The sequence below is a fragment of the Pagrus pagrus genome (assembly GCF_965226575.1).
Source record: "Pagrus pagrus genome assembly, chromosome: 10".
Classification (NCBI taxonomy): Eukaryota; Metazoa; Chordata; class Actinopteri; order Spariformes; family Sparidae; genus Pagrus; species Pagrus pagrus.
In genome coordinates, this window is record NC_140194.1 from 20,183,845 (window position 1) to 20,197,936 (window position 14,092).

Below are 14,092 nucleotides of genomic sequence, written 5' to 3' on the forward strand. Positions count from 1 at the left end.
GGACGAGGGGAGTTAAAAGCAGTTTTCTGAGGGTTGTTATCAGTACACCCTGCTGCAAGTCAGGGAAATAAGAGAAGAATTGAAAAAAAGATTAGAATAAAATCAAATTAAGACGCACGAGCCTCCGCAATCCTTTTTTTTTTTTCCGGAACAGGGTTTATTTTTTCTGAACTTTTGCACAAAGAATAAAAGCATCAACCAATCACGTGCAGAACGGATGTCACAACTATTGGCAATGGCGGCCCTGTTGACTGTTTGTTTGTCATCACCCTGTATTATATGACAACGGACACAATATTATAAAGACAATTTGACAAAAGTGACGGATTTACCGCTGTTATATCCATCTGTACTCTCTTCAAATCCACCAGACTTCCTTGATAAAACCAGTTATTTTACCTCACAGAACATGGTAGTTGCTGGTCTTAAGCTGTCTCGATCAGTTAGTTTGTTTGAAAATTTGTTTTTTTAACGTATTAATACATCTCAACGGACCTTAACCTATGATGCATTGCCAATATAGAACTACATTAACGTACCGTTGATGTAAGGCAACCACGTTTTTACATGTTTATAATGTGGTTTTGTGTTTTTTTAGGCACAATATCAAGAGCCAAATTGTCAATCGTGGCTAATTCGGCAACTGACAGACATAAATTTTGGGTATATAAGCTAAATTGATCCATGATGAAAGATTTCTGTTGATGCAGCTTGTTGTGGTATTACTGTCGGTCATTTCAAACATAGCAGGGACAGTACGGTGGTACTTCCATAGTGCCCAGGGGCTCTGTGGCTCAGGAGGCAGAGCTGGTCATTCACTAATCATACAGTTGGTGGTCCAATCCTTACCTCCTCCTATCCACATGTCTAAGAGTCCTTGGGCAAGACACTGACCACAAATTTCTCCAGATGGTCATGTCAGCACCCTGTAGGGTAGCTCACTGCCATCAGTGTTTGTGTGGAAAAGCCATGTTTAAATGTAGCCGTCGACCACGTCACAGTAGTTTTTACCAGTTTATAGAAAAACTGATGAGAAGAAGCAAAATCAACTTTCGCTTTTTTTCCACTGGGTCATAAAAACTGCCTCACCTGAGTCAGTTTGTTCTAGTTAAAGGTGTCAGTACTTGTACTCATGGAGCAGTTCAAACATTGTTACACGTGGCCTCAGGTCGGCAGTACTTTATCTGTCAGCTAACAGGTGGTAAGCTTGGTATTTGCAAGCAAAGCTGCCACGAGATATTACTAATGAGCCAAATCTTACTGACTGCACACTTAGAGACTCAGTGAAATAAAGTTAAATGTCAAATTATGTCAAGTATTTTTATGTCAAATTTGCTCTGTTTTCCATTTATTCTATCAGTCTAACTGTAAACACTGTCAGTGAAATGTTTATGTGCGGTTCTGACTGTCTCTACCGTACCTGTCATAGTCTCCGTTGCACAGCGCCCTGACAGGAATTTTAAAAGCCTGCCACACTGGATCCAAAGTATTCTTCACCACTTCTGTTTTATGGCAGATGGTGTACCTGAGAGACATACAAAGATGTTAACAGATGACAACTTTACCTTCAAGTCAAACTGAAATCACCCTACCTGTTATTCCTTTTTGTAGTCAGAAATAATGGCATAGTGTTTTTTAAATGGATCATTAACACTTCTTTGTTGTTAAGGAAGAAAAATCTTCTCTGGGGAAATATCAGAAATGTTCCTCTTTGTCTCTGCAGCCGACAGAGTGTTGGTGTAACACTCTGGCAGCCAGACAGTTTTGTTTTGTGTTCGTAATTACGGACTTACGTCCCAACTATTCATCGCAAGCAAGTGAATTTCTTTAAGAATGAATAGAAATGCCAACACACATGGGAGAGAAGCTCATATTCTGTTTTTATATGAGTATGGAGCATTGTCGAGACAACAACAGGACCAATAATGCATGATGACGAATAAGCAGACAGAGCAAACTCTGCAGATTTTGTTTTTCACAGTTTTCAGAGGCAGAATTCAGAGGAATGTTTCTTTGCTTGTAAAGTGATATTTGATATTCATTTAAGATGACCAACATTGTTTCTGAGCAATAATAAGCAACCTAATATTACTTCAAGCAGGTTGAATTTGACATTATGTATTAAAATCTTTCCACATAGTGGCTGTTGTTACACAATAAAATGCCATTTGCTCATCCATGTGAAATGTGTGTGGCAGGACGCTCCGTGACATAGTGACTGCTCACAAGGCTTTTTAGTGTACCACTGTAGCTGCCGAGCTAACTGCTAAATCACTAGCCAGGATTTTCCTCTACTGTTCAGTTTACACCGCCCTAAGGTTTCATTCTTTTTGATAGGAAGTTATTGAACAGAGGAAATAAACCTCTCAGAGCTGTAGCTAACGAGAGATTAGTTCACACACTTAACTCAAAACTGCTCTATGGAAAATTGGCAGGTAAAATAACTGCAAAGGAGAACACAGGACAAGTGATGTGCAGTACAGACATGTACGCTGCTGCAGACAAAAAATACAAATTCATTTGGGTTAAAAGTTAAAACTGGAGTGTTATTCAGAGTGTAGTATTTCATAAAGCAATATCTTTGGCTCAAATAACCACTTCCTATGCTGTTTTCTGCGGCACCTAGTCTGGCTCTTTGTAGCTGCGGCGTGCTGCTGTTATACCCTGCGGCTGAACATTTAGGCTGCATCAGTAAATACCCAGCTGCACAAAGAGAGAATGTGTGTCTTCACTAAGACGCTGAAGTCGACTTGAATAAAAGCATCTGCAGGGCAAAAGAAACTGCGACCTCCGCACACAGTTTTCACTTAACTTCATCTTATCCATCCTTTCTCCCTTTATTTTCCTCTTGTCAACTCCGTCCTATTATCTCTGCTCATCCCTCCTTCTGCTGCTGTCTCCTGTTAACGGCTCGGCGACATAAGTCACATATACAGCACCGAGAATTACGTAACCTCACACAGGCAGTTTAGACCATATATCCTCTGTATGGGAGCTTTTTGGAGCATAAAAAATCACAGTGTCTATATACATTTATCTTCATGTGCTGTGTATGTGTGTTGTTGTGTGCACAACTGAGGTTGATGCTTTTGTTAATTCAGCAAATGGATGTCCACAAATGCCACGGGGAAGCTGCTTGTCAACTTACGATCCGTCTTCGTTACTGCGGTAAAAGACGAGGAAAGGATCTGATTTTCCGAAGAAGTCCTTCTTATCCAGCTTGTTGCCACAAAACTGCAGCATCACCGACTCCTGAAAAGGAGGGAGGTAACCAAAATATAGATGTTATAAAGCCTCAGAGTTAAATACATATAAATAAATATATATAAAATAATAAATACATATATAATAAATATAAATAATTATAGCTACAGTACAGTTTACACCTCAAATACTGCTGTTTATTGTCTGTATATGCACCCTGTTTCTCCACTATTTACAGATGGATTTTGGAGAATAATTCTGATTTTAAAAGTCAAATCAATCTTTCTGATTCCTTAAAATTACTGAAATGTACAGCTCACAACATTCATTCTGTGTAAACAAAAATGATAAAATGATAAAGAAGTTCACATTGTCAGCAGCTGAATCAGTACTTTTGGGAGCTGATATCAAAATTAGATTTTCAACCTGATCTAAAGCAGAGACTACAAGATTAAATCGAGACAATCCGGCTTTTTTTCGCCCTTGAAGATTTGCATATTATTGTCATTATATCATCTTTAATTCATAATTATTGGTAAGAAATTAAGAGTATGTTTTCCAAAAAGTGGAAGTGTTTTGGTACAAAGAATCTCCCTGTGCTCTCGTTCTTTATTGAGCTGTTTGCTTTGCTTCTCTAGATGCCTTTCGAAAGCACACAGACTGGAAATGAGCTTCTTTCATTTATCATCTCAGATAAAATGACAAAAAAGGAAAACTTGTCTTAACTTCTCTGAAGGCTGCGACACATTCTGGCTTATTGTATATTGCCAGAAAAGAAATTGGTGTCTCTGACTCTTTTACAAAGGTTTTCTGAGGCTGTAAAAGGACATACAACAGGTGGGAACATAAACAATAAAACAGGGCCAGAACGGTGAGGCACTTATTCAGAAAAAGCTCCTTTTTAATCCAAAATGATTGAGTTGATGTTTTGTTCCCTTCTAAAGAAAGAGGGATACAAACACACAGTCACAGTCTGACTCATCACAAAGTCCAGCAGACGCCATGACAACAGTGTCAAACAGTCCACCGTGTCTGAAATGAAAACCAGTCCTCCTACGCTAGTTGACAACTTGCACCATGAACAAAAGTGGAGTCAACAGAAACCAAAAACAAAAGTAACTACAAATCTTAAATGGTGAACAAAACATGTTAAATAAAGCACCAAATCTATTGTGTGATCGTGCTTGATGCTTCTTCTGGCTGCTGCAGCAGCTCGCTGGTATTTTTAGACTTTAAGAAAATACACTCAGTTGTCTAATTGAAGTCACATTTCTGGTGTTATAGCAACGCTACTGTCTAAGAAATAATGCCTTTGGTGCGTTCTTAAAGCAATGCAGTATCAGAGCTAAATTTCACAAATGTGAAATACAAAGACGTTGTGACTCAGAACTCAAACAGAACATGATTATTTGCTAATCCTTCTTGACATAAACTCAATTGAAAACAGTACAAAGACAATATATTTATGTTTTACCTCTATTCTTGTGTGACTTGAGTTTGTATAAATCTTTTTAGTAACTACAGCATTTTAATAACATTCTCTGTAAAATCTCTGTATTGTCAAAAACAACGCCCAGTAATTCAGTTTTATTTCAAACTGTGTAGAGTACCAGATGGGTCACACTTTTCACTTTGTAAGATATAAAAAACAGTAATTTGGGCTTATTTGAGGAAATGATTGGAAAGGTCTGAAAGTCAGACTTCAAGTGAATCAACAGCCGGACCAAACAGACTCTTACCCTGCAGTTGCCCAGCTCTTCTGCTCTCACTATGATGGTGCCACATTTCTTCCCCGGGATCCCACTAGAAAAAAAAAAGAGGAAGACAAAAAAAGAAGTTTCATATTTCATATGATTATATTCAAGCAGCCTGAAGTCTCAAGCGATGAGTTTGTGACAGGCAGGACAATGGTTTGAAACCACAGGGTTACCGTGACAATGTGTCTGAGTGGTTGAAGAAAGGTCAGAGTAATGTAGAGGAAATTAATTAACTACATTGTATTATAGCTCTTTTTCAACTTTTCCCCATCAGTTTCTTATATCGTCGTCTTTTCTTTGCCTTCTGAAAACAAAAAACGTTTACATAATCTAACCCTGAGTGCTGATATATAGTATATATACTGTATATAGATATATATACTTCATGCAAACTACACCTTTTCTGTTTCTTACAAAGAGAAGAAAACTGAGCCGTCTTCAATGCAAATAATACATACAAGGACGGGCAGCTGTAGCTCAGGAGATAGAGTGGATCGTCCAGTAATTGGAAGGTCACTGGTTCAATTCCCCCCGGCTGCATGTTGAAGTATCCCTGAGCAAGATACTGCAAGCCAAATTGCTCCTGGCGAGCAGGTCGGCAGCCTCGGCCATCAATTTGTGAATGTGACAAGTGTTGCAAAGCGCTTTGAGCGAACTGGAAGTCCATTTAGCGTTTCAGTAGGTCGATTCTACTTTACATACATACTCCATGGGGAGAGTTGTTTATTCTGCACGTCGTATCCTTCATTCAATTGCGTATACAGTATATTTATGTGCACTTTACGACTGTATATCTCTTGATCTATAGTGACAAAGCACCTTTGTTTCTTGTTTCTTTTTCTTCATGTAGCATTAATCCACCACACATAACAGTTTCAGGCAAACTGAAGTATTTATGACCTCATTTACACCTGGTTTTAAAATACAATCCATATTCGGACATGTTATCCAGTTAAGGAAAAACGCATATTTCCGTAGATGAATACACATCAGGATTAGAATATGATAGGATCTGCCTGACCACATCTGGAGGTAGTCTGGATCGTGGTGTATTGAGACTTTAGATCGGTGTTAGTGCAATCAGCACAACCTGTTGACTTCCATCCACAACACTGATACAGATATTTGTTTTTGACTGACATATGATTTAGGTTGATGTTCAAATTTAGAAAGCAAGCAAGCAAGCTAGAAACACACACATTGGTTGGTGTTTCACAAAGTTTACAATGTTTCCAGTAACTCGACAACTTCTAAAACTTGGTGATATTTTAAGGGAGTCTGGCGCTGATCTGCCACTACTTTAAATTTCTCAGGTTTTGCTCTGGCGGACGGAGATCTGATCTCAATGAAGAGAACAAGAACACATTAAAAATGCCAGTTGCGAACGCAAAGGCAAGACTTGATACATCCAGATAATGTATCAGGATACAGATCCAATTTTAATAACAGGTGTAAAAGGGATGTAGAAGTCAGAGCATAAGAGTATTCTGTGGTTAAAATCTCTCAGCTGAGACGCCCGCAGACCTAGAATCAAACGTCTCTTCCTCTCTGTCTCTCTCACATTTGTTGCCTGACTGTCTAAATAGATATTAATTAAAGCTGAATGAAAACCTTCAAAAAAGAACATCAAAGTAATGTAACCACATCCAGTGACATTTCAGCAGCAATGTTTGTTTACATCCCGAGCTGACGAAGCGTAACGTTCAGCCAATAAAGCCAAGGGAGACTGACCACTAAAAATAGACCAAATGAATGCCACAGACCCCGGGCCTGATTCACGACGAGGAAGAGAAGAGAAGAGAAGAGACATAATTTCATTTGGCTAAGTACTGTCCAGTAATGACGGAGAGAGCTCATGATAACACGTGTGGACAACCTGATGGCAAATTGAAGCGAGGCTTTGATAACCCCCGTCCCCCCATCACCTGAGACACACTGCTGTCCCTTTGATGCACAGGGAAGAACTGTGAAATTAATTCACTGTATGAGCAAAGAGATTGCTCAGTAAGGGGGCAGATGGAAAACTGGCAGAGAAAGAGAGAGAGAGAGAGTGGGGAGAAGAGAGATGGATAGAGTCACAGAGGCAAAGAGAGGAAAAAGAGTCACTAGAAAGATGGAGGAGTGGATGAGAGGCTGCAGAGTGCAGGGACAGCGAGGCTGAAAACATCAGTACACGGTTTCCACTAAAATGAGTTTTTAGGCTGCAATTCTCTTTGGAGCTGATAATCGATATCTTATATATTTATATATAATACTATACAATACTCTAAATTGTATTCTTTATCTCGATCAGGATTTGTATCTGTGAGATATCTTTATGGTACTTTGTTTTTTTGTCTGGTTTTCATGTGTGTTATTTTGGCAGTGTGCACACCCTGTCAAGTTTTAAATGGTAACCTGTCTGACTTTGTATATTGTATTGCTATTGCTACAGTTTTTTCCAGTTTAACAGCATACGCCACTGTCCCACTTCCTGGATAAACACTAATGTTTGAGAAAAGTGACAGCCACATGACGTCTAATGAAGCAATGATATTTGGGCCGACCCAGTACAGGCGGTCCCTTCCTCAATGAATAGATCATATTCAAGGCCAATCGTCATCTGTCAGACCCAGAAGGCAGGTCACACGTCAAGTCTCTATGGCTATGTTCACACCGCAGGCACATCTGATTTGTCTCTCAAACCAGACCTGAAAGACGGCGTGTTGGCACTTTTATTTGCAAGTCATCAGATCAGATCTTTGGGTCCAGACCAAGCCCCCAGGAAGTTTTCGTAGTGGCCAAAGTGTTAGATTACATTGTCACATGACGCAAAAAGACTTTTTCTCATAAGCTTACATTGTGAAAGGAATAATTATGAAATGGTGGATACATTTTTTTGAGCCTTTTTGTTTTTGCTGTCCATACCTCCCAAAATCAATCTGGATATTCCAAAAGACAGTTTTGGGCTGGTAGTCTGAACATGGTCTATGTCACTTATGTGTGCACGCCTTGAGAGAATGGTAGCAGCTAGCTGTCGTTGTTATCCTTTCCTGTCTAAAATTAGTGAGCCAAATCATATAAGAAAGTTGGGACCTTGTATAACTGACTGATTTGTTTTCAAATGTCCTCACACAGAAGACGTGCTGGGCGTGTTGGAGAACAACTTTTCAAAAACAGACTCTTGAGCAGTTTTGGTTTGGGTAGACTTATGTTTGCCCTGGTCATATAATGTTAGTAGTCTCACCACCTTCTCTACCTGCTGTATTTTGTGATCGGATCGACCCGCTGTGCACTTTTTTACTGATTCTCTCTCACTCCCCTCTATGTAAGGATCGTAAAAAGATAATGTTGAGATACATTTGGCACATTTTTCATTCAAATATGTGCAAAAAAAAATGCACACAAAAATGCACGCATGTCTCACAAATGGTAAGAAAGCCATGACAAAAATCCTACATTTGCAGCTGGAAAGCATCCTGGCAAACTTAATCCTCTTCTGTCAAAAGCAGCAGCTAAGGATTGTTGCAGACAGATTTTTGTGACACAGGATGGTTTGTGAAGTGTTTTGTTTGTCACTGAAGTTAATTTGTATCATAAACAAAGTGTGACATCATCTCACAATGAAATTGTTTTGATTGTTTGGAGCAGACCGTCATCTCAGTCAGCTCAATCGTCTTTGTTGCTCTTTATTTTTGTGATCCGCCTCCACTCCACTGAGCAGGAGTGTGATGCTTTTGACTTAAGATGGGTTTTTTCTTCTGTTTCACTTGGAGGCAGCTGAGTGAGTACAAACACACACACACACACACACACACACACACACACACACACACACACACACACACACACACACACACACTTACAAATACAGACAAGGATCCCAGAATAACAAAGAACACCTAAAAATATCCTCACAAATCTAAAAAAAAAGGAACAAAAATAAAACATGCAGGTACAGTATGCACCAAACACACACGCAGAACAGATCTGAGTGAATGACTGCAGGCAGATTACATAACTCAGCGACAGCAACACATTCTTACATCATTTTTCTTGTGTGTCATTCTTCAGCAGGCCCATTCAGCTGCAACCACTCGTTGATTCCTCCACACGCACACACACACAAACACACACTGTGTGGCTGAGGTGAGGGTCAGACCGCTGATGGCTCGTTGGCTCAGGAGGAAAAACAAAAGCAACCAAAAATGGCTCTATTGTTGGGATATGAGGATGCTGCAGTTCTGCTGTGTGTGTGTGTGTGTGTGTGTGTGTGTGTGTGTGTGTGTGTGTGTGTGTGTGTGTGTGTGTGTTGGAGGGCAGTTAGAGTGCAGCTGAGAGAACACAGGACACTTCAACCCAGTTCATGAATGTGGTAAAGTAGAGAACTGTCATATGAGGAGTCTATGATGGGTTTAAGAGTAAATGTCTCACTACAGTTTCTATATTTGTGTGTATATTTGTAGATCAAGTTTGCTAAGAGAGAGGACGTATCCTTTAGTTCTATGGGCTCATTTTTGTTCTGGGCGGATTTGATACAGTGATTTCAGTACAGTCTGTGGTGGAGAAGTGCATCTGCCATTATACAACCAAAACAGGAAGAGTCATTGTTTTCACTAGTCATTATCCCTCGATAACAGTGGAATTACTAGAAAATAACTGGAAACTGTACACTGCAAAAGAGAAAGAACCCTCCTGATGGAGGATAGAAACCGAGGTAAAACAAGCACGGACTGACGGGCAATCACTCGCTGGAAAGTGAATCTATTAGTCTATATATATAATATATAATCTATACTTGTCCAACATCAAACGTTTTGTTGACGACACACTTCTTTGTCTCTTCAGCCCTGTAGTGTTAACGGCTCAGTTTTTCCTCTTTTCATGACTCGGTTTATTTTGCCTCATTTTTGTCAGTGTTAGACAGTTGATATTAAAGAGTGGAAGGAAACATGAAAAGAGTGAGAGCGGGAGATTTCCTGTGCACTAGAAGATGCTTTCAAACAGAAACTAACCGCACAAAGAGCAGCAAGTGTGAAATCTTCCATGAACTGGTTAGAGGTTTAATCACTGTTTTGCTTTACTAGTCAGTGATAGAGGGCAGGAATCAGACATTTATTCATGTGAGAATGTCCCTGATTATTTCTTCAGGCTTCAGTTGAGGCTTCAGTTCAGTTTAGGCTTCTTCAGACAACGAGCTGAGAAGTCGCCACTGACATCTTCCCGTTGGGTGAACTGTCCCTTTTCACTACACGCTGTTTACCATCTCAACATGTTTACAGACTGTCATTAGGCCTGCTGCTGTTTAACTATTCATCTCATTTGGCTGATGGAGACAGTGTTCGCTTTCATCAACATCTTGGCTCATTTTCATGCCCCTGCTTCGCTTCCCTCAAAGACAAACGGTTTGCAAGAGATCTTAAAATAACATGCTGATTTTCCATTCACGTCACTGAATGGTGCTGAATCTGAAATCAAAACAAGATCCCGAGCAGCTTTTTATGGCACCTAATGACAGTGTCTTTCTGATTAGAGTAATGCAACACAGGTCGTTTGCCCCTTCGCTTTCAATTATGAGTGTCTAATTAAAATAGAAGTAGGTGTGTTTGTTTGTTTGTTGGTGCGTGTGTGTTTGTGTGTGTGTGTGTGTGTGTGCAACGTGTGCTACTTACATCAAAGGCTTTTCCAAGCGGCTTCCCAGGGAGCCGACGATCTCACCTAGCGTACAGAACGCCTGGCCCAGGAAGTCCTGTGAAAAACATGTGAAGAAATGAAGAAAACACGTGGGGCAGAAAATAGAGAAGCATTTGCAGGAGGAAGAGCAGAGGAACGAGGTGCAGAGTGAATCTTTTATGAAGATGTTTTTGATATTTCTTTATTTTAGCATTCACTGTTTCAAATGCATCATTTTACACTATATGATGTCAGAAACAGTGTAGATACAGTTTAAAAAAAGGTTTTACTAAAATGTTGCTGTTTCTTTTCACCATAAAGGGTTTATTTTTATTTCATTCCAACTATTTTATTTCAGTTTTAGTAAATCTATTTTAATTCAACGACGCCATTTTTTCCAGTTTTATGTTTAATCTTCAAAAATGACAAAAATTCTTTGTGTCCGGGTTGTTAAAAGTGATGATTTGAGTCACTTCTGTGCAATAAATGATAGTAAGCAGACTTTGGTCTGTTGCTCAGATAAAACAATCATCAACATCAGTCATCTTGGGCTCTGAGAAATTATAAATAGGCATTTTTCACAATTTTAAAACATTTCTATAAATGAAATGATTTTTGATTAGCTGATGAATTCAGCAGCTGAACCTACACTGGAAATAATCATTTTCATCATACTATCTTTCATGAAGCCAGCTGTGGGATTAACTTCCATCTGACTGAACAAACAGCGATCATACAGATCAGCAGGGACACGCAGAGAAAGCTGTTCAATTAAAACATAACAAGCCAAACAGTTTTTCTCCATTTATGCTCATAATGTGAGCTCCACAGAGGCACACAGAACATAAACAAAGCAGGACTGCAGAAGCAGCCTCGTGGGTTGTAAAGTTTTTCACTTCCTCGGCTTATTTCCATGTTTGTTAACATTAAAAATCACATCTTTTAAATTGAATGTCTTCCTTTGTCTTTTCTGAGCCCAGTATGCAGAAGAGCCTGTGTCCTTGTTGATCAGTGTAGGGCGACCAGAGGAGAGGATTCAGTTTGGGGAGGAGGAGCCAGCAAGAAGAGCAAAGCAGAAAAGAGGGCAGGGGGGTTTTAAAAGTCTGTTTACAACGGGCCGGGAATGATTGTTCATGCACTGATACTGAGGCCTCCCCTACCAGATTGTGCAGAAGTGTGCATGCGCTTGTGCATGCATGTGTGTGTGTGTGTGTGTGTGTAAAAGTGCTTGACAGATGAGCCATGTTGAGTCCGGCGGGCAGAAAGCTGCTCCAAAGATCTTTGCCGGTGCTGAGCAAATTTCTCCCCCAGCCGAGGTCTCGAAACAAAAAGAGATGACAAAAAACGCTCTGGCCTTTCCATAAGAAGTGTGCTGCTAGCTAGCAGCCCCGGACACAGCGCCTACTATGCCTCGGAAATCTGATGCCAGAGGCCGCGGTGCCTCAGATTAACTGGCTCAGTGGTGGCAAGAAAAAAAAAGGTTTGGAGGGTATCTCCGAGTAAAAAATATCACAGCTGATTTTCACCAGTCCTACATCTAATCTTCAAGTCTGGCTGCTCATTTGGCCTCAAATATACAGTACATGTCTATGTCTTAAAGTGAAAATGTAGAAGTGCTTCAGTGAGTTGACGAGAAATCCACATTTTCTGGGTCTGATCCTCACATTTTTGTCAATTAATTCATATGGGTGTGGTGACCATTTGTTATAGATGGACATTTTAACGGTACTTTTACCTTCACCAAGTGGGGTCAGCATTTGCTTTACATTTTTATTATTTTCTCAGGGAATAATGCATGGATTTTGATGAAAAAGTGTTGTGTATTGAGGTAGAGGGAATGCGATTTGATGCAGATCCAAATAAAAAAATCCAGAGCCGGCAGTTTTATTTGATATTGGATGAGGCTTGATTGAATTACAGCGATCTGAAGGGCCTTGGCAGAGGTATACGCTCTACTGACTGCCATTCTTCAGTTCACATTGTATACTACTTGAATTACAACTCGTTTTGGTATGTTTATTACTGTGGGCAGGTTTATGTATTTCAGTTAATATACAAACACACACCTGCTCTTCGTCAAAATGATTTAACAAAAGCCACTAGAAATACGTAAAAGAATCCAAAAAGTATTTTTCAGAAATCATCTCAAACAAGACTCTGAGTCTGAACAACAGTTAACACATAAAGCAGTCTCTTGGAAATCACTGTAGCTGTTGAGGTAAACTGTTAAACACTTAGTCATAATAGACAAAAGGATGACTGTAAGACTAATTTTGGTAAATACCAGACTTGGAGCTTTCTAAAATGGAGCAGTTGGTGTTACTAAGCCTCATTACAGAATCCAGCATGAGTAGTGAATAGTTCAAACTTAAACTTCTCAGACCGATTCTTTGAAAGGGGAGCGAAAACTATTCAGGATTTCATAAGGAAAGAAGTTAACGAGTAGAGAAAAGCCTGACAAAAAGAAATTTGCAGAGCATCATGTCACAATGCCTAAGATTTATTTTCAGGTCCCTTAGAGGGTTCCTTATTTCTAGGCTGGAAATCACTGTCCACTTTTCACTGGTGCAGTCAGACGAGTCTTTTTTCCCCCTTTGTCCAATGTCACAAAAGGCTTTTCTAACAATAGTGCGTTTAATAAGGGGAATACACGTTTGCAGTAAAATCCTGACTGCTTTCAAATAGTCGTGAGGGAACACGCCGCCAGTTAACTTAATTACTGCCTGCAAACAAATAAGCTATTTCCCTGCCTGGATTCATTTGCTAATCATCAAGTTTAAAATAAAGACTTTGAAATGAGATTACTATTTGCAAGAAGGGTATTGGTGTATTTTACCACAAAGAGAAAGAGGAGTGGAACACAGAGCTGTGTACAGGGCCGTGACAAGTGTCTGTCAGGATGAAAAAGCATCCTCCACTCCATCTACGAGGAAACGAGGATACTCTTAATTAGATTTTCCTCAATGCTCTGTCTCTGCACATCATCCCCTACAGCCATATCTGCACAAGGTATGCAAACCATATGGCGTAGGAAAAACATCTGCTGTGATGAGAGGAAGGAGGCATCCTCCAACGCTGCCACTGAAGCTGCCAAGACAGATACTGTACTTGTGTGCATTTTTTTCCATTTTCTTCCACTTTCTGTTATTTAAAGCCATGCGACAGGGGATGGACTGTGCCCGGACAATAGAGCCATCACTGCGTGCCAGATCTCTAATCCCACACATCCACAGCTACGACAGGACGCATCCAAGCGTCCTCAGCTTTCATGCTGAGAGTGAGTCGCCACACTCACATTGCTCAGCGCTCTCAGTAAAAGCCCGGGGGCGCACTGGGGTTGGGGCTGAGGAAAAGAACTCCGCCTGCAGTTGGCAATGAGGCTGAAGCCGGTTAATAGGAACGGGGGCTGGGGGTGGAGATGGAGCCCGGGTTTATAGACAGAACTGGAGCAGGGTGCTGCTGGAGCTTCTGCTTGAACT

The 14,092-nt window shown here is 40.2% G+C and overlaps 1 protein-coding gene across 2 annotated transcripts in view; it reads right to left on the reverse strand.

Annotated features, from left to right (window-relative positions):
* LOC311263351 (copine-8-like) overlaps positions 1–14,092 on the reverse strand; it is an 82,072-nt gene that overhangs the window by 37,206 nt on the left and 30,774 nt on the right. For both annotated transcript variants that reach the window (XM_084363341.1, XM_084363342.1), the window contains exons 6-9: positions 10,613–10,689; positions 4,944–5,007; positions 3,149–3,252; positions 1,421–1,525 (exon numbers count right to left, since the gene is read on the reverse strand). In XM_084363341.1, the coding sequence (XP_084219467.1) occupies positions 1,421–1,525; positions 3,149–3,252; positions 4,944–5,007; positions 10,613–10,689 (350 nt within the window). The remainder of the gene's footprint in view (positions 1–1,420; positions 1,526–3,148; positions 3,253–4,943; positions 5,008–10,612; positions 10,690–14,092) is intronic.